Genomic DNA, 27924 nt, shown 5'->3' with positions numbered 1-27924 from the left:
TCTTGATATTCTGGATGCATCAGAGACCATATTTAGAAAAGACGGAGGAGTGTCGTTATCCCTTGTTTGAGTCACTGCCAGGTGTAGAGCTTTGCCTGCATAAGCACTCTCAGAAGAGTTCTCCCTTGAGATTAAAATGTAAAAATATATTCTCAATTTATTGCACTGTTACACCCAAAGGCTTCAGCATTCGCTCAACCTTTAACTGTGTCATAAAAGTTCAGGTAAAGAGACAAACCAGTACCAGTTAGAGGCAAATCATGAGCTTTTGTGTTTGTGGTGGATGCTAGGGCCATTAGCATTAGCAGCTAGCATGCTGTGACGCACATTGAGTGGTTTGTTTTTGTTACTTACCTCAGACGTCTGATCTAACTCTCACCCAATTTGACCTCATTGCAGTTGGAAAACCAGTGAAGCTACATAAAATTAGCGATGGAAGAAAATGTATTTCACATTCAAAACATGAAACTGGACGTTCAACAACAGACCAGTGTGTGTGAGATACAAAACTATGTATTACAGCAGCAGTTTCTGAACATATGGCAGCCATTTTGGATTCCTAACTAGTTTCCGGCTAATGCAAAAATGACCTGTGCTGCAGAGTATCTGCTAAAAATAAAAGTGAATTATGTGGGATTTCCATATTTGCTTGATTAGCTGTTTTGGTCAGACTGGACTAAATATTGTTAGCATAAAACAGTAACAATCCTGCATTTTTCTTGTTTTTTGTACACTTAAACCTTGCAGAAATTTGGACTTATGAAAGGAAGGAGTGCAGCTCTTTATGTTTAATGAAATGCAAGCTCTCATAAATGCAGATAAACAGTTCATAAGTGAAGCTGTTGCTGTTTTTTTAATGCATGGCCGTCAGTTTGGAATTTTCCAAGTGGAAATTTGAACTTGATTTTACAATTTTAAGGGATGTTAGGGTTTCTTTTCATACTTTCCAGTTCAAATGGGTAACACTGGCGAATGAAACAGCAACACCAATTAGTTTTTCTGTAGCTGGGAACATAATTCACAAAAAACATAAATAAACAGATCATTTAAAGTAAAAACTGTGAGCACTAATTGTACTTCTAACCTGCAAGTTACTTTGCCTGGATCTATAACTGAGACAAAAACCATTTCCAGAGCAGATAAATCAAGTTTACCTGTTTTTTTAAATATAAAATTGCTTATTTTAACGATTGTGGAAGTTGCCTTCTTTTTGCCTGAACAAAATATATTTCTCTTTGGAAACTAAATGGGAGGCTTTTATTGTATTTTATTTTTACAAATACAATTTTAGAAATTCAGTTAACTGGATCAACTTGAGAATAGCCACCCTTAAATAGTCAATATGTGCTTTAAAACGGGAAACTATTAAGAAAATAAACATTTTCTCAGAGAACCAGGACGCCAGAATACGCCAGGAAATGATCCACTTAATAAAATCAGCAGCAAGAAACCATAAATAGATCAAAAACTGTGGCTTCATCAGCTGGATGTTATTATAGTCTAAGGTCCATTTTCAACGTAATTCTGAAAAGCATGATGAGTTTACGTGAAGAAATAACTATTTTTAAACAGTGAATGTTGTCTACAAAATACAGATGTTTTATAGATAAAATGGGAATCACTAAGAGACTTTAAGGCACTTTCTCACTGGCGTCACTTTTAATTTTACTGGCTATATTCATGTTTTTCTAACCTGAACCTGTGCTACATACGAAGAGTGCAACAAAAAGTGCATCTTCACACAAACTGGACAATATCACACAACATACTGGTCATATTTTCACACAACAAGAAAAGATAATTCATAGATTGTCTGCAGAAGACAATTGTGCTTTCCTTCTGCTATTCTGCTACATACATGGCATAAGCCTGCAAAAGTCTTCATTCCCCATTAGATTTCAATATTTTTGTTAAATTACAGTGACAAACTTCAACATATTTTAATTATTTTTGATCAAAATAAAATAAGTTATAAAATAATGCATTGTTTTGTTATTTTCAAATGAGAATCTGAAAATGAATCGAAGCAAAACAGATGATACTCAGATTAGAAGGAAATCTCAGTTTTTGAGTCTTACAAAAAATCCGTGAGTGGATTTATCTGACACATGAATGTGCTCTGATCATTTGATCTCTGGCTCATTGTTCAGGGTCGAAATCAACTCTGTCCTGATCTGAGGTATTTCACAGGTTCCTACAGATTTCCTCAGTATTTAGCTTCATCTGTCTCCTCTTTAGCTCTGACTAGCTCCTCTGCATCTCTGCATGAATCCACTTTACAGTAATGTGTGTGGGTTGATCCATCACATCAAACCCCGAAGAAATAGTTGAAAGTTTGCACTGTAGTTGTAGCATACACTGCAAAAACATGAAATATCACTCTATAAATAAGAAAAAGCTAACTTTTAACCTTTTAGCAAGAAATTTGGGTCAATAATTCCTTAATATTTATGAAAAAGTTTTAGCTTCTATAACTTTGGAAAAATGTCTGGTCATAAATGAAATAATTTGCAGGACTATTTACCTAAAATAAGCTCTTATATCTTGATTGTAAGTTAGTTTTGTCTCATTTCCGGTGTACTAAGATAGCTACTAGATTTTGTGCTTTTGCAACATAACAAAATGTGAAACAGCTTAACGGGGATAAACATTTTTACGAGGCTCTGTGTGTTTGAATTCTGAAAAAAAATCAGATAGACGTGAGCGTCAGTGAACTCACTGGCTTCTTTTTGGAATCATTAAAAGGCACTTCGCTTGACAGCAGATCAGACTGAACCTTAGGAGCAAATCCAGAAGAACCAGAATTACTAGTGTAGTGGAAAACTTTAAATGTGTCCGTTTCTAAATAAAGTGTAAGAACCAGGCTCAAATATGTTTGGTATCGTTGTATCTCCATATCCGGACCTGTTTCTCTTCTGATTTTCTTTAGCTTGGAACATACTCATACTTGTGCGTGTGTGTGTAAATAACTGTGTGGAAAACTTACATCGGGGTTCTGCTTCTCTGACCAGAGTCTTTGAACGCTTCAAATAAAGATATAAAGACAAAGGTGGCTCCTTCTTTGGTTTATTGAGCAGCTTCTCTACCTTCTGCTAAAGAGTTTCCACCACATCAGAGAGAGGGAAACACCCATGAAGATGAGGCACGGAATCAGATCGATGCTGTAGTCTTCTTCTCCAGACATCAGGCCTAGTGGATCGTCGAATGAGGCAGAGGGAGGAGCGGCGTCTTGGCTCGGCTCAGCGGCCTTCGCTGATGGTCGACCTCCATCCTCTGCTTCCACAAATGGACGAGTCTCAACTGCAGGTCTTCTGGCTGCGGACATTTCTAAAAACCTTTCTCTCAGATGGATGCGTTCTACATTGACTTCGTCCAGCTGATTGAGATAGGAGACACACTCAGCAGCCATGCTCTTGTCTCCTGCTGCTGGTGACAGAGGAGAGAAGCAAAGAAGAATTTCCTCTCTCTCAGCCTGAGACTCGTCTGATATCTGTTCGGGTTCTTGAAATGAAGGACGTATGGGAGATGACAACGCAGCGGGACGGCTTTGCATAAGCTGCTCTGGTGTTTCTTTCTCGTGCTTCTGGTGGAGTAAATGCAAAGGCTCAGACTTATCTGGTTCGAGTGCATCGGCAGAATTGGACTGAAGGTCGGGTTTGGAGGTTGCTGAAGGTGCAGCGGGTTTGGACGGCGGGGTGCTGGGAGATAGCGGCCTTTGTTGAGATGCGGCGGAGGCGCTGGACTGATGAACGGGTTTCTGTTAATCAAAGAGAAAACAACGAAAGCTTACAGCAGAGAAATTATTTCAAATCAACAGAAAAGCATTTTAAAACACACCAATGCTTTTCTCTGACATAAACGTCATGCTGACAGTGTGACGGTGAAGACGTAAAGACAGGTGAGAAAAGGTCAGCTCTGGAAATCGTAACTAGTAGGACCTCTTGTTGAAATATATTTTAAAAATCAATCAGTTCTTTTAAAAATATAAACATTAGTTTAATGTTTGCCTTTCATTTTGTTGATTTGTAATTTTTTCTATTGTATGTAATTGTTTTGTTGTAAACAATTACAAAACTCTAAATTGTCATAGAGCAGACAAAAAGTAAAAAGAAAAACTTTAAATCAGCAGTTGTCAAGGCAGGTATGAAATGTCTTGGCTGGTAAAAATTACAACATGGCTGACATACGACTCGAACTCCAAAGTTACAACATGGCAAACCTGTAATTTTTCCCAGAACACAGAAAAAAAACAACAACAAAAATCTATTTGTTATTGTTGTGATTTGTAGCAAAGAAAGCAATAGTAGAGACATGAAATAGGCATCTGTGTCACAAACAGTTTACAAACAATCCCAGTGTCTCGTCACCAAAACATCAATTTGACGATGAAAGCAGTCTTCAATCTTGACCTAAAACAACTAAACTTGGATGGTATCGGGCCGTAAAAGACAGAAAGTATCAAACAAGTTAGAAGGTTGTTTAGGAGAAAAATAAACCACAAAGGCCAGAAGTGTGAAATGTATTGAAGTCTAAAAACAATTTCCATTTCCAACTCAAATTTTTGTAAACTAGGATCCTACGATTCATAAATACTCCCAACCATTCAGGGTTCAGGTTGACTTGAAGTCACTTTATGATTACAACCACTGCTAAATCAATAAAACACTCGCAAAAAACAAAACAATAAGAAAAAAAAAATCCTCCAATTATGGCTGGACAATAAAGCAATCGCAATATATTAACAGACTATACATATGACAGAATATTCAGTAATTTTATTTAACTCTGATCCAGATCCACACAGCATTCTGTAGACGGAGGAAAGGCTAGCTGCTAGCCGCAAGCAGCTAGCCGCTAGCAGCTCGCTAAGCGAAGTTGGTGGCATGAACTAACTCACTTGCTCTTTGGTTACCTAGCAACGCACTCATTCTTTTAATCCTGTTGCCGCTTAACTGCTTAAAAATAAACAAGTTGAAACTGTGGATAAATAGTATTTAACAGTATTTTAGATATTTAAAACAAAACTAATGAATAATTACTGATGTGGGTTGAAATTGAATGCTTAAACAGTGAGCCGTTTTTTTCAGCCATATTGTCCAGCCCCACTTTCAGGACGATCAACCTCTTCAAATGCTTACACTAGAAAGAAAAACTGGCATCAAGTCATGATGTCATGCAGAAAGCATGCATGTGGGTACTGAAAGAGGTGACAAACACAACGGACGCAATCAGATCCGTTCTTTAAACAAGGTGACATAATTTTTTGGTTAGTTTATTCCTGAAAAAAAAAAAAGTCTTTCTTTATAATCTCAGTTTTAAGTTTTTTAGTTCCGTCTGTAGTCATTATTCTGCAAACATACAGACATATTGCAAACGGCAAAAACCCCAAAGAGCATGCAACGGATAGAAAACAACAGAAAACGTGCTGCAGGCTGAGAAGTGAGACGTTACCTAAGTTGTTGCTGACGCTTCAATGAGCTGTGAACAATATAAACAACCACACCAGAGATGATATGCTTCTTAACTGAAGTGTTTTAGATCCATGATTTTAATAAATAAACTGAATGGCTTTATCTGATCACTTGTAAAGTATGAAATTGTAATCAACTGCATGATCCGCCGTACTTTTGCGTTAACTTCTTAATCTTTTCCTTTTGTCCTTACCTCCACATCGATCTCAGGATGAATGATGACTGGACACTCAGCTGCTGGCCTGACTAGTTCTGTTTTTAAACTCTCTGGTTCCTCTGTTGATGTGAAACAGAAGAAATAAACTCAAAGATTAGAGATACTAAGAGTTGAATTTACTACTTTTTACTACCCCTACAACAGTTTTACTGCCAACACAAAATGGAGCCAATTTTGCGCCGATTTCCTCAATTGTGGGAGATTGGTGATCGGTCAATATTCACGTAAAACCAATCTCATCCTCTGACCTTTTCTACTTCAGCAAAGGTCTAAACTTTCCTCTTCTGCTCTGCAGTGAGAGGTTTACTGATGGACCGGCCCACCAGGTCATGTCTGCAAGCTTGTAGTTATCAATAGTGACTCCACTGTAACCAACCCAGAGACTTTCTTCCTGTGTTTAGCGACAGTTCAATCAAAAAAATGTCACTGGATAAAATTGAAATGGGCGGGTCAAACTTTTTATAGAGTAATAATCTATCGGTGCACTGACCCATGTCAGATGGCGGCTCGTGTAAGACTAAACTTTATCCCATACTAGGAGGTCTGACTGTGACTTTATCTTTACCAAAACCTCACATGGTAAAAACAGACAGCACTATTTTTAGTGCTTATCTTAAATCTATAAGATTTAGGATATTTGTTTGTTTTTTAAAGAATATCAGTGAAATGCAATGACATTCCAATTTCACAGGCCGACGTTTTATTCTCAATAAAATATTAGTTTGCTACTAATTGTCAACACTAGAACAGCTAGACAACAAGGTTCAAGGGTTTCATATTTCACAGGTCATTGAAAAGTTTAAATAAACAAATGCAATATGTTCATGTGTTTCGGTGACCAACACACCAACTCTGTCAGGTCATCGTTACAATTAGAGCAGCTGTTTGAATTAGCTAGTCAACCACCGCTGTGGTCAGGTCATTTCATAATCCCAAACATCAAGCCTGAAAACATGAAACTGTTAAGGACTGAATGTGTTGCCCTTTGTGTGGGGAAACGTTTGAGAGTTTTATGGTGTTGAATCCTCATACATATGGTGGAGCTGTTTGTTATTTTCCTGTGCAGTGGTGCACTGCTCTAAATTAGGAAGGTTTCATTTAGGTAACGGAACAGATGGCAAGGAAAAGAATCGTCTTTTTGCCTTCGCAAAATTTTCTGATGTAAACAATAACATAAAACGTGTCCAAATGGTAACAGCTAATAATGAATGATAAACTTGTACAAAAACGTTCTACCACTTTTCCTACAATCGACTCTTTGCATGTTAGCTTCCGCGTTTGGGGAAAAGCGGAAAAGGGTCTATATGTGCCACAGGTACAAAACACAGGTTTTTAAAATGTCTTCAGTTAATAAGCAACAATTTGATGTTTATTCAGTACCTTCTCCTTTCTCCTGATCTTCCTCTGATGTCAGACTGCAAGAAAAGAAAGCACATAATGTTGAACAATTTTTTTATGTTTTCTAAGTTGTGGTGAAAATGATCAAATAAAACATAAATACAAAACGTATAAATCCCTATAAATTTTAAGGGCGATTAACTTTCCTACTGCTGTGGTTGCACAATAAATTAAACTTCCTACAGATTAAATTTTGCTTAGTAAACATTAGTATATAATTAATAAAAGTGAATTTATCAATTTAAGAATCAAGAACGAGATGAAAATTGTGGAAACATGATGATCAAGATTGACCAAAACACAGATTCTGATATTATTTAGATTTAGAAAAATTTTTAAATACAATATCAGACTTACATAAAAACGGAAATAAACAAATAATTTGATTCTTTTAAAAAAATGAACATTTTATTGCCTAAAATGCCAGAACATGATATTTCTTTAGTGAATTTGATTCCTTAGTGAATCCTTTTGTCCCTTCATTTCTTGTCTACTTCGTTGTCATTTCATCCTTCCTATCTAAAAATAAGTCATAGACTTGAACCATTGTGTGATCATTTATTTTTCTTAGCAATTAGGTATTTTTAATAATTAAAACATATTTTAATAATGTGCAATTTACCTTTGGGATAAAGCAATTAAACTATGAGAATAAGCAGTAATAAAAATTCCAAATCTTATGTAAATGTTTTATTATATTCTGAAAACGTTGCCTTATGTCCCAGTTATTATGCATTTAGGTTCTGAATCAGGTTTGGATCAACCAATCCTGAAATATGACTGATTAGGAAACAAACCAACCCCTTGATGATAAATGTTATTTATTTGAGTTATAAAGCTGCATTTCTCGACAGAAGAATAGAGAAATTTGAGACATAATCTGATATAATTCAGGCCACATGTGGTAAAAAACCCAGCATGAATGTTAGCTAATATGTCTCAATATGTGCTGTTTAGTGGTACACAAGATGATTTAAATATTTGCAAGGTTTTTTTTTTTTTGAGAAACACCTGCTGGTTGTTAAATGCCAGATATGAGAGCTAAATAAAAACGAACACTTTGAAACAGGAATGTTGTCCACGAGTTTTCAAACGATGGGGCAACGCCGCATTGCCAAGAGCCCAAGCTCAGCATGCCAAAAGCTGAAGACGTGTGACAAGCATGTGACAAGAAGTGCAGGAGCTTCTTCTTGTGTTTTATTTCCAGAGTATGTCCGAGTTAAGACGAATGTCTGGTCTGTCCCTTGACCCTGAGCATGACATTGAAGGAAAAAATAGCTTGTTGAAGCCATGAGGGCAGGTGTGTGTGAAACTGATTTATATCACATTTATATATATCTAAGTTTGAATGTTTCATTCTTTTACTCAAGAGAAATAAAAATCAGACAAATTCAGGATTAACAAAATATTTTCGGTGATTTCTTAAATTATGTATCAATTATCTTAATCTGTAGTGGATAAACCATCAGAAATTATCGCCAAGCAGCTGCGGAAGTGAAAATCTACATGATGGCTATCAGTTTATGAACTGTTTGATCCTCTTTTTGTGTGGCTAACACGATGAGAACCTTTACCACAGCAATATCTACCATTTATCCTGTTGATGTTACAATAAATAGGAGGATTATTTGGCTTTGATAGACTGCAGCCTCTTAATTACATGTGGGACAGAGGCCAGTCTGCTCCTTTGAAATCGCTCCGCTCCCTTACGAGTGATAGAAAAGGTCAGAGTTAAATTTTAGTGTGAGGGGAAACGCCAGGACTGAAAACGACACCTGCCCTTTTCCTATTTTCATCGCGTCACACAGCACATGGGCCGCTGGCATTCAGCGCAGGGTGAGCGCTTTCTGACAAATCTCTTCCTGGGCAAGTGGACAAAAATGAAACAGAAATAAGAAATTCAAAGAAACGTGCCATTTGTGTTGTTTGAATATACGTCACAATTTGGATTCGGGTTCTTCAGTGGCAAAACGTCTACCACCGAGGTGAATGCTCGTTTTAGCCAGAAAGGCTCAAAGGGTATTAGTAAGGAGATACTGCTCTGTAGCTGCTGCCCCTGTGTCTGTGTTGCAGGGGTCACTCTATCTAGGAGCTAATACTGACCTGTGATGTTTCCTTGAGCAGGTTGGAATAGATCCAACATATTCATTGCATTACAGATAATGGTCAGTTCTTTAAATCCAAATGAGCTGTCTCTAGCAACTCAACATTCACAATGGGTTATAAATGTAACTACTCAATCATAGATCTTTCAAAAGCAGAAGTAGAGCCTTTTACAAGGCCATTGTAAAGCACCAAATGTACTATAGCTCTGCTTGGGTTGCTGGTGTCCCTCAAATGTGATTCAACAATTGAGATGTTTTGGAAACGGCTCGTTTTCCAGACACAAAAAGGACATGACATTTTTGTTTAAAAAGAAAAAGCTGGATGTTTTTTTAAGCACTCTGGTTGTTTTTAGAAGCAAATGGAAGAATAAAAACATGCAAAATGTGAAGTTTGCAGCATAGGATTCCTTTAAATTTCTTCAATTTTGTTTTTCAAAGGTTCTAAATGAGAGACAGAGACATAGTAATTTTTGCTTGTGAAGTTGAAGGAAAAGTTTTGAGTTCCCACCAACTAACTGGAACACGACATTTTAGCTGCAGTATGTAACTTTTAGTAGGACTTGGCTGTCAATCACCCTCTGTGTGGTGATGCTCCTTCTCCCCTCTTATTCCCACCTTTTTCTCTCTGCTACACAGCAGCTAGCAGAGTCTGTTGTGAATACTTAGGCTAAACAGTTCTCTTGTAATGGTAAGTTGTTTCTCCACCATTAACACATGAGAGTATACGAGACTGATTGACAGCGCTAAGACCCACCTCCTGGCTGTGATTGGTTACTTTTGGTTAGGAGTTGTGCATGTGGCAAAAGTAACTCAGGGAGGAGGTGAAAGAGATTGATCTTTTCATGGATTATCTTTGTTGTGACATACATTCACATGGTGACAGTTTTAACCAATATACAAAAAATATATACATGTGTTTTATGAAGTCACACACTGCAGCTTTAAAACTGATAACTTTCAGGGACACAAAACAGTTACCTGTAGACTTTCGGACTCTTCAGGATGCTTCTTTTTTGTGTCATATCAATGCTGGACTGGGCTGAATTATCTTCATAGGACAAAAGCAGCGTCACAGCGTAATTCCTGGAAAAGTTATTGGCCCAGTAATCACCAACCGAGGTTTCATAGCGCACGACAAACTCGATGCGTGAGCCGTGCGTTGTGTACGGTGGTGCAAAAGACAGCTTAAAGGAGAACTGATCTGTGTCGTCGACGTTAGATCCCAACACATACTCTGCAGGGTGATCAAAGTAAGTGCCCCAGCTGTCCATGGTTGATCTGATGTACACCGCTTTATGGAAGGAGATGTTCAGGACTCGAATTACTCCACTGAACGCAAGCGGCTCGTCCTCCAATGGGGATATCCGTTCAACTTCCACTTTGTTGGAGCGCACAGCCTGCAGCAGGACGCCGTCGCTGGGAACGTGGAACTCCGGGTGCACTCGATAGGTCGGCTCCCGCTCTGCTTTGCGGTATTTCGCCTCCTCCTCCTGCCACTTTGCGCTGTCTTCCTCGTCCGAGTCGAAGGCTGCGAATTCGCGCACGTCCACCAGATCTCCACCTGTTGTGTCGGCGAACGACACCCGCTTTCCTGCAGAGAGCGCCTGGTGGATCCGCATGTACTCGGCTGTCTCGTCGAAGATGGACGCGCCCCGCTTTCTGGGCACCGGGGAACACCTGGGGATGAGCCGGACATCATCGGTGTCATCATCATCCTCATCCTCCTCATCGTCGTTTTCCTCAGCGGCGTCCGTTCGTGAACTACCCTCCTCCAATCCGGCCGCTTTGCTGGTTTTAATCGTTTTGAAAAGGCCCTCTTGGCTTGGTATGGTTAAGAAAGACATATCTGCAGAAGAGTGCATATGCCGCCTTCAAATTAAACACTTGCAAGTACTCATGGTTTGAAGGCTGCGGATCCAGCGCCGTATCTGCGTTACGCACGGTGAAGCCCCTCCGTCCTGACAACGCGTGTGGCGTTAAATGTCACCCGTGGAAAACCAGGCTTTCCAGTCCTTGTGACAGACTATCCCCTGGCTAAGACGCCTTTATGCGGCGCTGCTTGGCAGCTCTTCTGAAAGCAGCAGCCTCTAATATTAGTGCTGGTTCCTTTGACGTGACCCAAATGTGTTTTTTTTTAAACTGGTGTAATCCTACTGCACCCAATGCTTCTACTCAGTCCGGGCTGACTGAACGCCCTCTAGTGGAGACAGTGGGTAAAGAAAACCCTCTTGACACATTTACTCAATTCAGCCTTTGAATGAAAAGATGAATAAATAAAACAATAAACTAAATAATACAAAAATAAATAAATAAAAATACTCTACGGATTTATATCCGTAGATATATAAAAAGTCAGAATATTAAATAGGAAATATCCCAGGCTTTCATGATTTGTTTTGATAGGATTTGTACAATTTGATTTATCAGCATTTTGGTGTTAACATTCACCTTCTGCACTGATCAAAAACTAAATAATAATAGTAAAAAAAAAACTAAGCAAAATTCAATACAATTTACCTGTCAAAAATGACACTGATTTTATATAACTGAGAATATATTACACCTATTTGTCTTTTAAAGTATTCAAATAAATTTTATATTGAAAACTCATATGAAAAACTGAAAGCAATTTAAATGTATTGTTCAACGTCACTCTAACCAACCCAGAAATTAAAAATGCCTTTAATGCCGTTTAAATGTCATTATTTATGGAAGAAGTGAATTTCAATATTTGGACGTCGTGTCCTTTTTGCGCAGTTAGCTCCACCTCAGATAGAGCGCCATGTAAACACACCCTTGCCGATGATTGGCTGAGATGTTTTAGCGCGGCGTGGCGCAGCCAATCAGAGGATTGTTTTTCTCTGGCGTCGTTTCACGGGTAGTAAGCTAACGGATAATGCAAATCTAAACTTATCTCGAGAACGCGGGTAGTTTTTGGAAGGGTGCATTGTGTTGGTGGGGTTGAATGACTAAATAAAGTATTTCTTCTTGGAATTATATTGGCGGAGATGCTGTGGTGTCGTCAAGGCGCGGATTCAATAATTGGGTAACGTAAGCTAACTAAGTTAGCTGCAGCTTGCCCATTTTAACGTTCCGCGCGAGGCCGCGGAGAGTTACGAGAGCTGCTTCCTGATCTGTGGTTACCAAGAATGTAGTTTAAAACTACCAAATATATCGTAACGTTGCGCTAATTGTAGAAGCTGTTGCGCCAACGGTGTAATCGATCGCACTTATTTTTAAGAGCCCGCTGGCCTCCTAGCCTGTTAGCACGTTCGCTAGCCTGCTAACATGAGTGAAGTGACTGGCTACAAACAGTCCGGTGACCCTGCATCAAGGAAACGGAGCTCATCACTCGACCAGGACGGAGATAATGCGATTCCTCATAAGTCCGCTAAAGTAAGTGACGACGCAAATGGAATTGAACAAACTTCAAAAAGTTGCGAAAACAGTGAAGTTGGAAGTAAAGAAGAAATTCACAGGAAGCCAAAAGATATCGTTGCTGAAGAAACTTCTGTGCAGACGGATAAGGCTTCGGACCGTACAGAAAACACAAGCGAGCTGCCCGTCAACAGCTCCAGGCCTGACGGTGACAACGCCGACATCACCGAGAAACCGCAGTCCTCAGAGGCCTCGGCACCCACCGATTCAAAAGAAGAAACCCAGAAAACAGCTGAATCAATGCACCTACCCATAACCCCTGTGGACCAGTCCGACTCCGCAGCCAGAGCAGCTGCTGAAGCACTGGCCAGTCTCACTGGCGGAGACGGAGAGGAAAGCCAAGAGACTCCGTGTTCATCTGCAAAAGTGAGACCAGTGAAACATGGAAGTAAAAACAAACAGCGACCAGGCCAGCAGCCTTCAAAAGTTGGCTCAAAAACACAAGCAGCTGCAGACAGCTCCACATCAGCACGGAGTACCGACAGAGAAGATAAAGATGATGCTGCGGAAGCAGACGAGGGGGATGACTCCGTCTCGGGATCTTCCTCCACACCCAGCTCCTCTTTCCCATCTGACAATGAGGATAATGATGATGGGGAGTGTGCGATTGTGTCGGTCAAAATGGCCCCAGAGATGAGGCAGTCTGTTGCTCTACTGGCACAAGTGCAGATGAGACTTGAGGCTCTTGAGAAGAAGAGCGTCAGACTCCATCAACGGCTGGAGCTGAAGATAAATCGCCAGAGACGCCCGCATCTTGATCAGAGAAGCTCCATCACAAAAACCATCCCGGGGTTTTGGGTGACGGCTGTATCCTTTTAACACCAATTTTGGGAGACTGGGGATCAACCGATACTTGCATGTGAAGCTGATTGTGTCCCCCAGTCTTTATCTATCTCAGCAAAGGTCTAAAAATCATCCATTGTAACTCAGTGACTTTCCTGCTATATGTAGCAACATTTCAGACAAGAATAATCGGAATCATCTTTTTTTTTTTTAATCAGCGATTAGATAGAAAACTGCAGTTGGTGCACCCCTACTTCTCCCTTGTCTGCTGCATGTTTTCTTTCGTTTGTTGTTTTTATCTTAACATTAACTCTTCAGCTGCTGAACCATCCTCACCTCTCTGCTCACATAGATGAGACTGATGAAGATGCTCTTAGTTACATGACTGATCTTGAAGTAGGTTTGATTGGTCCATATTTTAATTAATCAACTAATTTCACTTTAGTAAATGCAAAGCTGATTTATTTGTGCCATTCTCAGGTCGAATCTTTCAAAAACACCAAACTCGGCTACAGGATTCGGTTCCACTTCCGACGGAACCCCTATTTCCAGAATAACATCATTATGAAGGAATTGCACCTTGGCATGGGAGGTAATAGCTGTTTCCTTGTAAACTGAAACAAAAATGATGAGATTCTGGAAGCGTACTATCAAAGAGGATGATTTAAAGTTATTGTTTTTCCATTTTGTGTAACAGAGTTTGTTTTCAGGTAATGTTTACAAGTCGCATCCGAATCTGTCTGCTCCACAGTTTAACTACATTTTCAGTGTGACTGCTGTGGTACAAGTTTGTTTTTCTGATGCGTTCAGGGTCACCCATGTCATTCTCCAACCCCATCCTCTGGCACCGCGGACACAATCTGACCGCTAACAGCGAGCCCAGGAAGTCATGCCGCGGCGTTTACGAGACGTTTTTTAGCTGGTTCAGTGACCACAGCAACCCAGTGCAAGACGATGTAGCACAGGTACAGATCACTGCCAGCTCAAGTTATTTGGGTTTTAAGTTGCCATGAAGTTAATATTTGTGCCTGGTGATGGTGACTGAGCCACCTGTTTTCCGGGGATTTTATTTATTTATTTTCTGTTTAGATACTGAAGGACGACCTCTACAGAGATCCACTGAGATACTACCTCACTCCTCTCTGGGAACCGAGGGAGAACGGCAGGTGAACCAGACAGATCCACACACAGGATTATATTCTGATGGAGAAACAAATTGCAAATTTAGAGAAAAAACAAATCTGAAATGCTGTTTCTTTAAACTACAATTTATTGTCATATGAGATGCTTTCTTGTTTTTGGTGTTTGTCCAGAATAACTATCGTTTGTTGTTTGCATGACCGTCTCTATGCTTGTTTTTCCAGTAGCGCCACGGAGGCCAGAGCGGCTGGAAACGGAAATGGAGATGATTGCGTGGTAATTTCTGACTCGGACGACGAGCCGGGGGAGGACACTGGTGACGGCGATCGAGGCCGCAGCAGGGAGGATGAGGAGGAGGACGATGATGAAGAAGAAGAAGGTGTAGAAGAGGAGGAGGAGGAGGAAGACGGCAGGCGAGCGAGTCCAGGTCGGTGCAGAAACAGAACTGTGACATAACCGAAGTGTCCAGGTAGTTTGAGTTTTTGTTGTAATACTGGTTTTTACATGTGAGGTGAAGTTTATTGGACTGTTATAACTTAAAAAAAAGTATAATCCTTAGACTGTTTCAGATTTTCTCGTGTTACAAACAAAATGTCAGTTTATTTTATAGTGATTGGCAACAAAGAGTGGAGATAAATGATGGCATTAAAGATTATTTACAAATAAAAATAAATGCATTTGTTTTTGTCGCCCCATTACTTTGACTTTAATATGATTCATGGGAACCAGTTATATTCAAATTCACACAGATAGTAGATAAAGATCCATTTGTGAGTAATTTAATATAATAGTGCTCATAAGAACGGATAGGAACTGCTGTAATGGATGAAAATTGTTGTGATGGAGTCGGAGTAGAATCTTCTTAAAGTGGCAAATCTAATTTCAAGGCGTCAAATTGCAAATTTATTTTAGTCGCGTATGATGTATACAGCATTTTTATAGCAACATATTTACTAGTTTGTGTCATTTTATAGCACAATGTGCCTGGAAAATAAAACACTGCTCCTTTTAAAGAACGTTAGAGAGCAAACAGCATGAAGAGAGAGGGATTGTTAACATGTCGGAGATGATAAAACCAGTATCCTAAGATTTGAATGTCTCACAGAGCTCCTTTTAATCCATCATGTGAAGATGAAATGAGGTGACAAAACCGCAAACCGACCCAGTCACGGCTGTCCATCTAACCTGACAGGCCAGGCAAGGTGACCATTAATCAGAGAAGCCCCCAAGAGGCGCCGAACGATACAGCCTCACAGATCATCACAACACTCTTCTCTGTACTGTAATCGCCAGTATTCAGTTTTAACTCTGGTTTTTGATCAATACAAATGGAAAGAACATTTCCCAACATTATTAATGGGTAATAACATTTGTTTATTCTAAAATACCTATAAACATTGTAAGACGTCAATTAATACTGAACAAATATCAGTTTATACTTCCTTAATATTGATGTATAAAACTCACTTGCTTCACTCTATTGCTCAACATCTCTTTCATCGTGGTTAAAAAGTGGTGGCTCCATGAACCGCCTGATGTTCCACATGGATTATGTATCTTATTGGATTTTTAAAGCTTTATTATTTATTTTGGCCATTTTGTGCTAAAGTTAAATATTGTAATTGTTCTACTTCTCTTCACTATGCAGCACCATAATGTGGGAATGCATTTCTTCAGCAGGGTCAGCGAATCTGGTCAGAGTTGATGGGAAAATGGATGACAAAACCTTTTAAAAGCTGCAAAAGTATAAAATATGTGAATTGCATGGAAAAGATGTTCATGCACTGTCTGTAAAGAGAAATGCCACTTGGTGTCAAAGTGACAGAAACTGATATACAGCTCTATAAAAAGTTAAGATGTCATTTAAAATTATCAGTTTTTCTGATTTTACTCTTTATATGTCTATGTTTGAGTAAAATGAACACTGTTCTTTTATTCTATGAACTACTGACAACATGTCTCTGAAATTCCAAACAAAAATTTTGTATTTATTACCAGAAAATGAACAATGGTGAAAATGACAGAAAAAAGGTTCAGTGCTTTCAGACCTCAAATAATGTAAGAAAAACAAGTTCATTTTCATTTAGAAACAACAACACTGATGTTTTAACTCAGGAAGAGTTCAGAAATCAATATTTGGTTTTCAAATGGGTTCAGTGCAGTGGGCTCTTCATTGTTCCAGAGCTGTTGCTCTCTGCTCTCAGGGTAGTTTACTATTTGTAGAGCGAGTGATACTTTGTTCTGTTAGTTGTTTATGTCCTTAGCGAGGGCGTTCAAAAACATAGGGCTTTTGTCACAAAGAAAGCCGTTTCTACAACGCGATAAACCAGAGTGTTAGTTTGTATAATCTTTCTTCAGTTCGACATCTAAAAATACACTAAAGTTATAGTTAGTGATGTGAGAAAATGTGCGAGGCTCTTTCGATGCACTGAATGGACAACAAAATGTGTCTTCCTCAGATGACAGCCAGGAGGAGGAGGAAGAGGAGGGTAGTGGAGAAATTGTGATCGATGGTAAGTCATCACCGTTTTTCTGTTCAAAACAGAAGTTGAGGAACAAAATAAAATGCAATTTCATCTCCTGGGACTATTTCTGTTGTTTTTATCCCGCAGGCTCTGATGACAGCGATCAGGAGGAAGAGGAGGAGGCCTAAGAGGAAAAAGTGAAGATAAACGGATGCACACCAGTAAACCGCAGCGTTAAAACCACCTGCTGGTGTTCTTTAGGTCCTCTCTGTGCCTCCAACCCAGCCCTGGGTCATCGGGACACGGACGCAGGATCTCTGGGAAGTCATCTGACTGACTTCAGCGCTCTGGTTTTTATATTGTGGCTGCTGCATTGTGTGTGTTTGCAAGCCGCCGTAGGGACCAGAAACTGGGAATATGAAGAGGAGACGCAGTGCAAACATTGAATCGTTCTTCCTGGTGTCATTTTTATGCACAAAATATCAGTCTTTTCTTTTTTTTTATTACCTAAAATAGACAGACGCTTTTAAATCAGGGTAAACTGTAACAGTAAAGCCAAGGCAGCATGTCCCTTCTGTCTATTTATAGTCATTACTATGTAACTCTTTCCTTTTATATCTGTGCACATTTTCAGGTTCACTATCCCCACTCCAAAAGTTCAAAAAGATAGTTTCTACAAACCGTTTATAACACCCGACTCGCATGTAATTAGATTTAGCCAATTCTTCGCTCAATACTAAAATCATCAGAGGCATTAATACTGATCTTTTCAAGCTGTTTTTTAACTCGAAGCATGACGAAGCAAATATGTCATGAGCTCAATTTGATATAATGATCGTACATTTCAGATGCACTGAGTACAGAACCAAAATGTCTTCTCAGGGATGATCATGGTGGTCGTTTTGTTGAAATAACTTGGCTAATTTTAAATCATTTATGCTTATACTTACTGTTGGTTGTGTATAAAGAAATGTGGACTCTACTGTAGTATATAGGAACAATAATTATTTTGATAGACTACCAGTGTGTTTTTTGTTTTCCTCTACCTGTGCCGTCATGTTACATCCACACCCGTAAACTATCTCTGATGTTCGATAGTCCTCACATAATTTAAACTGCGTTTCTGTGGATTCCCAGGTTCATGTAAGGCACCCAAACAATGCGTAGGAACTTTGAGCTTTCTTTAGATTGAAATGCAATTTGAATTAACTGATGTAAACATCCAATGTTTGTGTCTTAAGATTACATTTCTAAAAAACAAAAAAAACATTGGTATTTATGGGTCTTTTTTTTACACATTTGTGTTATGGCATGCCAGTTAGCACAAGTTGTAAGACAGGAGATCAATAGCACACTGCTGTGTAGAGGAATATTGCTGTGAGGTATAAACTTCAAATTCACAGCAATTTGTAAGGCGGTGCACTGTAAAAAAACAAAAAATAGCATTTGTATTCGCTTGATTTTCTTAGCAACAAACCTGTAAATACTACTTCGGCAAGGTTTTTTGAATAAGATTCATGTTTTAATTCGTGGATAGTTATCAAATAATCTGGATTTTGTTTTTGATTTGTTTTCTCAGACAACATTTATATTTTGTGTGCTGTGATTTATTTTTTATTGTTGTTTTTTAGAACGATGTAGTTTATTTCTACTTTTTGTTTTTTTGTTTGATCTTGTTTGCTTTAAAGATAAATGTCCATCTTTTGACTCAGATCGAATAAATAAACGGCTGTTTGACTTTGCTGATCACGAGTTTTACATTTTAGCTGGTGAGCTAAAGTATTCATCCAAACAGCAATATGGAGCATTTTAGAGAAATTTATGCAAAATTTCAACATTGAGTAGTAGGTAACAGTGAAGTGGAGGGAAAATAAGCTGTTTTTTATATTTGTAGAATCACTTTTTGCTCCAGTTACATTATTTTGGGGGTATCTTGAAACCATGACAATTCTTTATTCTCATGCTTTCGCATCGTAATGACTATCCAGATACAAAACCGGAAGAAATAGTTGCCCAAATATGCAAAAGAAAAAAATGAAGAGCGAAATAAAAATCAGAACTGATGCAACATGCAAACACCATAAATGGTGAAATTGTAAAAACAAATTGCAGCTTCTAGCAGGTTTTCTTCCAGGGTTGCCCTGGATTTAACGCCTTCCTTCTTCTCAACTTTAACCTGTTTCTCATTCCCTGTCATGATGCTGCCTCCACTGTGTTTCATTGTGTGGAACCAGATTCAAGGTGGAACGAAGATTTCTTCCACATTGTTTTTGCATGCAGGCTAAAGACATAAATGCTAATCTCCTCTGATAGGAACAACTGTTTTCTACATATTTTGCTGTATGTCATACATAATTTGTGGCAAACTGAAAACATACTGAGGTGCATTTTTTTGTTTTTTCCTCCATTCAGTCTCCCTCAGTGTATTATAATTCTGGTGGGCCTCCAGGCTTTACTTGTGCCCCCACCAGATCAAGCATTGTTAATTTATTCCAGTTATTGAAATTATTTCCTATTTTTAATACTAGTTGGTGTTTAGATATTAAACTTCCAGTCTTCCAATAACGCACAGCTATCAAGTGATATTTTCAAATTTCCTGCCAACTTTAAACATTTTATAACTCAAAAACATGGCGGCCGGCTGGACGACTGCCCTAGTGCACCGGGCTTAGCAAGTTTTTGTTCCTGCTATTGAATCGTGTTGTCCTCTGATGACAGAGAGCTAAAGATGGGGAGGCAGAAAATGAAATTTAAAAAGCTTTCCTAAGTGGCTGACAGACAACAGGTATGTTGTTCCGAAATATCAAGAGGAGGCTTGTGAATATTCAGATTACCTTAAATAGTAAAACAACAGGTCAGCTCATTGTTGTCTTGTAACAGTGTGCTGTAGTTTCAAGTATATAGAGGTGCAATGATGTGTCAGTATACAGTGTAATGTATAATGACAATTATGGTTAATACAAATAGATCCCACACTTTTCTGATTTTTATTTGTAGAAACAAAAATCAATAGTTATTTTTGTTTGGTGCATCACATAGAATCCAAATAAAGTGAATCAATATTTATCAATATTTATGGTTGTAAAGTGATAAGATGTGAGAAGGTTATTTTCATGAGAATTTGAGACGTACAACAAAACATTTCCATATTTTATGTGCCTAGCTCTTTAACATGTTTTATCTCAAATCACCACAAGGCGGCAGTGTTAAATTAAACTTAAGTTTCTATTGGTGGCCATAAGGTTTGGAAATTCATCGAAGATTCAAAGCAGCTTTGAAGCTTTCAGGTGTCAATAAGAAGACAGCGCTAACTGTAATAAAATGACTAATACTGATGTATGGATGTGACTTATAGGAACTTTGAGATGGATTTAGCTGCAATGATTTCATTTCCGAGAAAACAAAACGAATCCTGCAGCTGCTTCTTACTGTTTTCCATCTTTGATATGACAGCGGTTGTGTGATCCTGCTAACAGCGTGAATGCAAGTAGCCCCGGGAAAGACATTTTTGGACAGGCCCTGACAAAGGAGCAGCAGCTCTGTTACAACAGTACACTTAAACCCTTGATTCCACTTTTAATGCACAGCTATAAATATTCCACTCGCAAAAACCTGTCCTGGTATGGACCCAGCAGCACCCAGAGCATGCAATCTGGGTTAGGCCTACACTATTAATACTGATGATGAAACCCATGGACTCCCCATGAAGGGGGCCCATGCTAAACAGTGTTAGTCTCCTCTTACAAGCGGCTTAATCCAGCCCACCTAAAAGCCCAATGTGTTTTCTTAGATATAAATTAATAATAGGGTTGGTTCCTATTGATTGTGACAAACTAAGTACAGATTGCTGGGACAGCAGAGCTTTCTTCGGGCTGTTTTGTGGTCTGGGGGTTGTTTGTAAAGCCTTTTGTTATATGCGGGGCGGCAAAATCCTAGATGGATTCCGCTGTGTACACTACACTCCCCTGATCTGAGCTCGTATTTGTACTGTACACAAATCTTCTTGTCATGCCGCTTCATGTTCTCATGTTTTCAGGAGTTTTTCCAAGTGCCAGACCCTTATAGAGGGAGTGAAAAATGAAAGAGTAGCACACAAAAGCTAATTCTTCATTTGCGAGATTGATGATTAGGAGGGTATTCTCTCCTGGAAAGATTGCAAGAAAAAAAACCTGCAGCTTCTCTTTGAGTCTCATCTATTGTAGATAATCTCAGAGGCTGAGGTGGGGCCCCTGAATACCAGTGATCTGTGTGTGTGTGAGTGTGTGTGTTTGCACATGTGCACATGCTTTATGCTCCTTCATAAAGAATCAGCTCGTATTCTTCCATGCATGCATTCGTATTTTGCAGGAGGTTGTGTGCGCCACTTACACACTGGCAAGATTTTTCTCCAACGCCGCCGGTCCACAAAAGTACGATTCTCCACCCGTCATCGGATCAAGAAGTTCGGAGCTGCAGAGAGGGGGAAAGCAGCCAAGAGAGAGAAAAGAGGACAGAGCTGGAATGATTGAGGGAAACGGATGAGTGCATTGATAAGAGGAGCTGCCCGGGCCCTGACAGATACACACAGCAGATGGATGACTCTTATCAGGGAGATCACAGAGAGCATGCTCACGCCTAGGCCCAGTTACAGAGAGCCATGATCACACCAGACAGATGAATGGGCCTAACCCCCAGCAATCAGAGCGCATACTGTAGACCCTTACACATCAACACACACACACGCACTCACACAGTTGACAGAATGAACAGATTGCAGCGCCTGCGATACCTTAGCATCTTTGACATTGAAATTCACCTGCAGTCTGGTGTCTGAAGGATGGGTGTGATGAGAGCCAGGGTGCGAGTAAAGATAAGAGAATTCAATTTAAATTCAAACAGCAGGGAAAATGCATGTGTGTTTGGGCTTCTGTGTCAGGATGCACACCGTCGCTGTGCTTCCATCGGCCACAGCATTGAACAGTTTGGCATTTTGGAAAGAAATTTGCTTAATGCAAATACAGGAATTAAAAAAAAAACCTCTTAATTTTCAATAAAAATGTGTTATGGAAGGATGAGGTGTTTGGTTTATTTTGAAAAGCTGAAATGGAAATACTTTTTCCTCTTCACACGAGTCAAGAGGAAAAAGTAACATCCGGTTGTAACATCTGGTTGTAACATCAACAACCGGATGTTACCACTGGCACAAACTATGAAGAATACGTCGACAGGAAGTAGTGTGGCATGATTTTTAGTGACAAAACTTATTCTGTTCTTAATTGTGCTTTAAATTTTATTTTCTGTAGATATATTATTATTATTATTTGTTATATTATTTCTAGAATTACATCACTTATAGTGGCAGCATGTTGGAGTAACTCTGTACTTTCATTTACATTTTTTTTTCTTTTCCAAACATTCATTCCTGCCTTTTTGGAGGAAAATGTAAATTTTATTTATTTATTTTTACAAATTCTCTTAGGACAGTGTGGATTGAGTGGAAAATCAAGAGTCACAGGAAGTATTAGAAAATATGTGTTTTTACTTTAACCCAAAGGATTACACTTACAAAAAAAATAATTCTTGCTCATAAAAGAGGAAAAAAAAATAGGATTAAACTCAGCTAAAAATTTGAACAAACTTATTAGCTGACGACGCCACAAACAAAATATAACAGACTTAAAGATATAACACACAAGGGTATGTATAATAGAATCACTAACTACAACAAACAACACAGTACAGATAAGTTTGTTAATAAACTAAACAGTAAAAAAGAAAATCAAATGTTTTTAACTTTAAATACATAAGCTTCAGCAGAAACTGTTGGTGCAATCCAATCAACACCATCTATTAAAGTGTGCTAATCCCAGTTAAAGCTGGCAAAAGAAACAAAATTGAATCTTAAACACAAAGATGAGCAATGTGTAGCTAAAAATACATCAGAATGCTAAATGTGAACACTTACAATGTATTTAAACCAACCAATAAACATTTTATGGGAAACTAAACGGTTGTTGTGTTTAAATGAGGTACATAAGAGAGTTACCACCCATGGGTTTGGCCATCAGAATGACATTTTTTTTTAAAAGATGGAGCTGAAGTCTTGCATTTTAGAAAAACCAAACACCACTTTGGACTGTTATTACACCGCAGCAGCACTTAACTATTAACCGGCTGTCACCGTGGCATCTTGAGAGGGTGCTGACAGATTTACCTGTTAAGACACATCGTTTTTACTCTCACTCATCCTCGCTATCTTCTTTTCAAGTACAGTAACTGTGCACCCTCCAAGAAAAAAAACACACCCCGCTGTTACTTCTTCAACAGCTGTTTGTTCTCCTTGCTGAGTTTTATTGCCGAGGGAGAGTGCCAGTCCTGTCTTCAAGGCAGATGGCGGCTGGCTGGCCCCGCCGGACACGTGGCATGTTGGACTGCTGCTGACGCTCTTCCATGGCTTGGAAGCTGCAGCCATCGTGTGCCTGCACACTGTTCTGAGACGGAAAGCCCACTTGCAATTCAGCGCGAGGTGAACAGGCTGTGACTGGAATGTGTGCCACGTATGCGCCCTTCATGTCAACAATGTTTTCCATAGTTACTCCTCTTTGATAATCAGCGATGTGTGAAGTTCATGGATGACAGGCAACACCTGTTCCTTTCCTTACACGTTAATGTTTACATTTTTTCGCAGATGTAGGGTGATGATTATTATGCTGTGGAGCTGCAATCATACGAAATGTCTCTATTTTTCTGTACTATGTGCAGTGACTTGCAAGAGCTTACATTCTGACACCCTGCAACCTCTATAAACATTTGTTTAATTGAGATTTCGTCATGACAGATCAACACAAAGACGTTAATTTTTGTTTCTCTAATATCTCGAAATAAAATTGAAAGCATTAATCTGTAGGTAATTTAATAACCTGAATTATTAACTCTTATTTAACTATTATTTTTCCAGGAAGTCCCTCGAGTTAAAATTTCCTTTATGAGGACCAAGAGGCACACTGATGTACGGTATGTAAAACAATAATAAAAAAGGTACAGAAAATTAAAATATTATAAAATAGACAAACTAAACATAAGAATGAGAGTTCATAAAATTATTTAAAAGAGGCTAAAGAGTAGCAGCCAAGCTGTTTTTAGAATGAGTTTCATATGGGAACAGTGCAAAATCACAAAATCTTACCAAGTATTTTTTGGTAAAGTTTTTACTGCAAATATTTTAGCACAGACTTTCCCCCAGTGTATTGAAAGTCTGGCAGGCCACCAGGCTTTACTTGTGCACCCACCAGACTGAGCATTGCTTATTTATTTATGTTTTTATTTTAAATGTTAGCATTTTTAAGACTTTATTGTTAAAGTTCAGGTGTTAATCATCCAAACTTCCAATAACACATAGTTATCAAGTGACATTTTCAAGTTTCTTTTCAACTTTAAACATTTTTTAACTCAGAAACACGGTGGGACACTGGATGAATGACTGCGAGAGCGCCCTAACCACCGGGCTTAGCAATTTTTCTGGGGGGAAAACTTGTAGTACCACTGATATGAGACCAAACTAGTTTACAAGTGAATTATAAATGATGTAGGAGCTTATTTTAAGTCAATAATATTGATAAAAAAAGTACTTGTTCAACTGGCCGATTGATTCACTTATACCTAATGAGAAATCTCGTTAGAAGAGAAATAATCTGTCAGTGGAACTAATAGTTTTTAAATAAATATTAAGGAATTATTTACTCAAAACAGTTTCCCATAGCTTTCTGAAGTTAGTTTTCTCTTATTTCAAGTATACTAACATATTTGCACTTGAGACTAGATGAAGAATACTTGGTAATATTTTGTATTTGTAAAAATCCCAGTAAAATACATAGAAGCTTGTGGTTACTTTTCAAAATGTGGAAAATTTAATGTATGAATACTTTTGCAAGGTGTTGTATATAATTTACTCTGAGGGCCGTGGTTTCCCAGGACAGGGCATGTCTCAAGGTTGCAGGCATGTTCAGACACTCTTCAGTTCATCAATATACTCCAGGAGAGATCAGCAGGAGGACAGATAATAGGTTGTTTTTCCTCCAGGGTACAAATACTATGTCTCTGAAATTGTAGTGATTGATGTGTCTGTGGAAATACGATTTATCTGGAGCTTCTGGTCGGCCTGAGGTTATAAATGTCCATGTGGGGATCTTCTGGACTGATCTTTTGTTTTCAAATCCACGCTGTCTGTTTCAATGCTACTAGTGAGAGTGGGCTTCTTTTACTCTGACATATTCAACAAAATATTGTGCCTTACTAGAGTATCTATGTCATTCAAATATATCTAGATGCTAAGATTTTTGCCCATTTATCTCAGATTTGATGGAGAGCATTTGCTGACTGCGAAAGAAGACAATCCCCACAGCATGACGTTGCCACTGCCTTGTTTCAGATGGAATGGAGTGTTCTCATCTGACCAGAGCACCTTGGAAACTGGATTTCTTGTATTGTCTCTTGCTTTCGCCTTGACATTTTTTTTAATGAACACCAGATTTGAGGAAGGCACTACCAGTAGTAGCTCTGTCAGATTTTTTCCATCTGAGTCATGCATCTCTATGGCCCAGTCTGAGCTGCTTTTCTGATGAATGCTGGCTGACCAGCCAGTTTAGGTGGGTAGCTGTGCTCATTTATGTGTTCAGTTTAAGCAATGAGGGGTTCTCCGTGAAAGGTTTGAAGCTTGGGGGAGTTTTCATTTATGACGTCACTGTGCCATAAAGGGAGCGAATTATGAAAATGAATCACATTCAACATATTTTTGTGCTTCCATTTGGGCTTCCTACTTCTTCTAAAAACAACCCAAACGCTTTTGTCAATAGCTTTGTTTTTTGGTGTATTGAAAACGACTTGTTTCGAAAACATCTCAAATATAACGTTACAAACCTGCAGGCGCTGCCCCTCACCTAGCAACCGCAGCAAAGCCCCGGCCCGTTACCTAGCAACCGAAGCAGAGCTCCAGCGTATTTAGCTATTAGCTAGCTAGTCGGTCCCGCTTTACGAAAACTGCTGGAATAGATAAATGTTTCATTATTAACTTACCATTCAGAAGCCACTTGCTTCATTTTTGTTGGTTGTGCCTGAGGCGGTTCCTCTCCACACATATAAAATTGCTCATCAGCCATTTTGACGTCTGAGAGTGACCGTTGTGTCGGGGGCGTGGCCAGCAGCACCTTATTTGGATTTAAAGAGACAGGAGGCCCTAAAACAGTTCGTTCTCCATAACTTTCTTTTGGACTTGTCTGTTGTGTTTCTTGGGAGTCATGACGCTGCTCGCTATTTCACAAATGTCTGAGGCAGTCACAGAACAGATTGCATTACACTGGTGGACTCTTTTGACTGGTTAAGTCACTTCCGGAGGTGAATTACTGCATGTCTTGTACTTTCAAGATTTTTATTTGCTAATTTTTGTAAAATTATGTATGATTTTTTTTTCTCTTCTACTTCAGTTTTATGCACTATCTCTTGTTGGTTTTGTTTAAAAATACTCTATTTTTTTCTTCTTCTTTTTTTCTTAATTAACAGAAAATTGAGAAGAATTAAAAACAAAAATATGCAATCAGGGGCCCAAAGCAGATTTTTATTTGGGGCCCTCTATATCAACAGGTTAATATTGATGATGAAGAAGTACTAATTCGCCTGGAAGTTAAATAAAATAATAAGAGGTTAATCTCTTCCTGATGTTGGCTTCTGTTAGGATAACATAAAATATTAAACTTGTCAATTCATCTGCTGTAAATTTGGTGTTTGTCTGCTGATGTTACTTTGAAATAGTTAAAATAATGTAGCACACTTAAATATCATTCTCTGCATTTCAAAATCTATATTTTATTTAGTTTGCTCCTTCTGTAAGGTTAAACCGAATAGCCTTATTAACACAGGTACAATGTAAGCTAATTATAAATGATGCTAGCATTAGGTAAGTTATACAGAGTAGTCTTGTGTTAAATAGTTAATGAATTAAAACAACTATTGTATATCTTGCTGAAAAGATACTTGGAAGTTTTTTTTGTCTTATTTCAAGTGTACTTGATACAGGGATAGTCAAAGAACACTTTGTAAGATTTTCTGCTTCTTCAGTATTTGTATATCGCTGTACTTTTTACTGACTTTGTTTTACAGTTTACCACATCAAATCAAAAAGCATTTAAGTTTTTGTTTGTAACATAACAAACCAGTTTAAAAAGGATGGGATCCTGTTAAACAACTCCAGAGGGGTGTGCATGCCGGTGCGATAAGGACAGCTGATGATGCAGGTACAGATGACGTCAGCCGGCGCCTATAAAGCCCTGGGAGCTGGTCAGTGTCCTGGTGTCCGTGTCCAAAGTTTACAGCACACGGAAACTTAAACTCTGCACACAGTCGTGACTCACTTCCTTCGCTGGAAACAGAGGGATGCCTCCTGAAGGGCGGGAGACAAAGACTCCCCTCCTGGTCACACTTTGACGCACAGCTGCTGGGAGATCATCTGGCTCACACCCAGGTTTAAACATGGCAGTCACGCTTCGCCGGTGCCAAAGTCGTTTAAACTTAAGCAGGATCATTAAAAGATAAGCAAATAACCAAAAGCTTTGTGAGCCCTGCCGCCGTCGGCACTCCTCGCTGAACTTTATACACTCAAACACCACATCTTCCCGTGTGTTTGTTTAACTGGACTGTCTTCCAGGGCGCTCTGGCTCAGAATACTCTCCCAGTTTGCTTTTTTCGTCTTCAGTGCCCCCATCATGCGTCACAGCCCTCCACAAAGATGAGAGGTGCTCCGAAGCGGCTTCAGTTTCAAGCTCGAGGCGCTGTTAACAGGATGGGTGTCTTTTACACCCAGCTGCCCCCCACCTCCTGTTTTGGTTGCTTTGTCACTGTTGTCATGAGTGCTTGTGCCAGCCAGGGAGGAATCCCGG

General features: G+C 39.0%; 2 protein-coding genes across 6 annotated transcripts in view; one reads left to right on the top strand and one right to left on the bottom strand.

Moving 5' to 3' along the window:
• Nucleotides 1-361: 361 nt before the first annotated feature.
• si:ch211-167b20.8 (protein phosphatase 1 regulatory subunit 3A) overlaps nucleotides 362-27924 on the bottom strand; it is a 36424-nt gene continuing 8861 nt past the window's right edge. The window contains exons 1-6 of one of the 4 annotated variants that reach the window (XM_055045940.1): nucleotides 26069-26199; nucleotides 21386-21466; nucleotides 10170-10868; nucleotides 7069-7103; nucleotides 5665-5747; nucleotides 362-3757 (exon numbers count right to left, since the gene is read on the bottom strand). In XM_055045940.1, the coding sequence (XP_054901915.1) occupies nucleotides 3083-3757; nucleotides 5665-5747; nucleotides 7069-7103; nucleotides 10170-10868; nucleotides 21386-21466; nucleotides 26069-26151 (1656 nt within the window). In that variant the 5' untranslated portion in view covers nucleotides 26152-26199 and the 3' untranslated portion in view covers nucleotides 362-3082. Of the gene's footprint in view, nucleotides 3758-5451; nucleotides 5479-5664; nucleotides 5748-7068; nucleotides 7104-10169; nucleotides 11391-21385; nucleotides 21467-26068; nucleotides 26200-27924 lie in introns of those variants that run through there. The other 3 variants (XM_055045941.1, XM_055045942.1, XM_055045939.1) reach the window with 3 other exon arrangements.
• Nucleotides 11985-18759, top strand: tspy (testis specific protein Y-linked). 2 transcript variants are annotated; one of them, XM_055045944.1, is made up of 8 exons: nucleotides 11985-13436; nucleotides 13731-13808; nucleotides 13893-14004; nucleotides 14223-14377; nucleotides 14502-14578; nucleotides 14780-14979; nucleotides 17012-17065; nucleotides 17165-18759. In XM_055045944.1, the coding sequence occupies exons 1-8, from the start codon at nucleotides 12480-12482 to the stop codon at nucleotides 17203-17205; spliced, it is 1674 nt and encodes a 557-aa protein (XP_054901919.1). In that variant the 5' UTR covers nucleotides 11985-12479; the 3' UTR covers nucleotides 17206-18759. The 2 variants fall into 2 exon arrangements, with proteins under 2 accessions (XP_054901919.1, XP_054901918.1); XM_055045943.1 differs by having other exon boundaries at nucleotides 11988-13436; nucleotides 14777-14979.

Source organism: Poeciliopsis prolifica, unplaced genomic scaffold (genome assembly GCF_027474105.1).
Source record: "Poeciliopsis prolifica strain line A6 unplaced genomic scaffold, Auburn_PproV2 SCAFFOLD023, whole genome shotgun sequence".
Lineage (NCBI taxonomy): Eukaryota > Metazoa > Chordata > Actinopteri > Cyprinodontiformes > Poeciliidae > Poeciliopsis > Poeciliopsis prolifica.
Note: the sequence above shows the minus strand (reverse complement) of the source record. Positions and strands in the feature narration are given on the sequence as shown.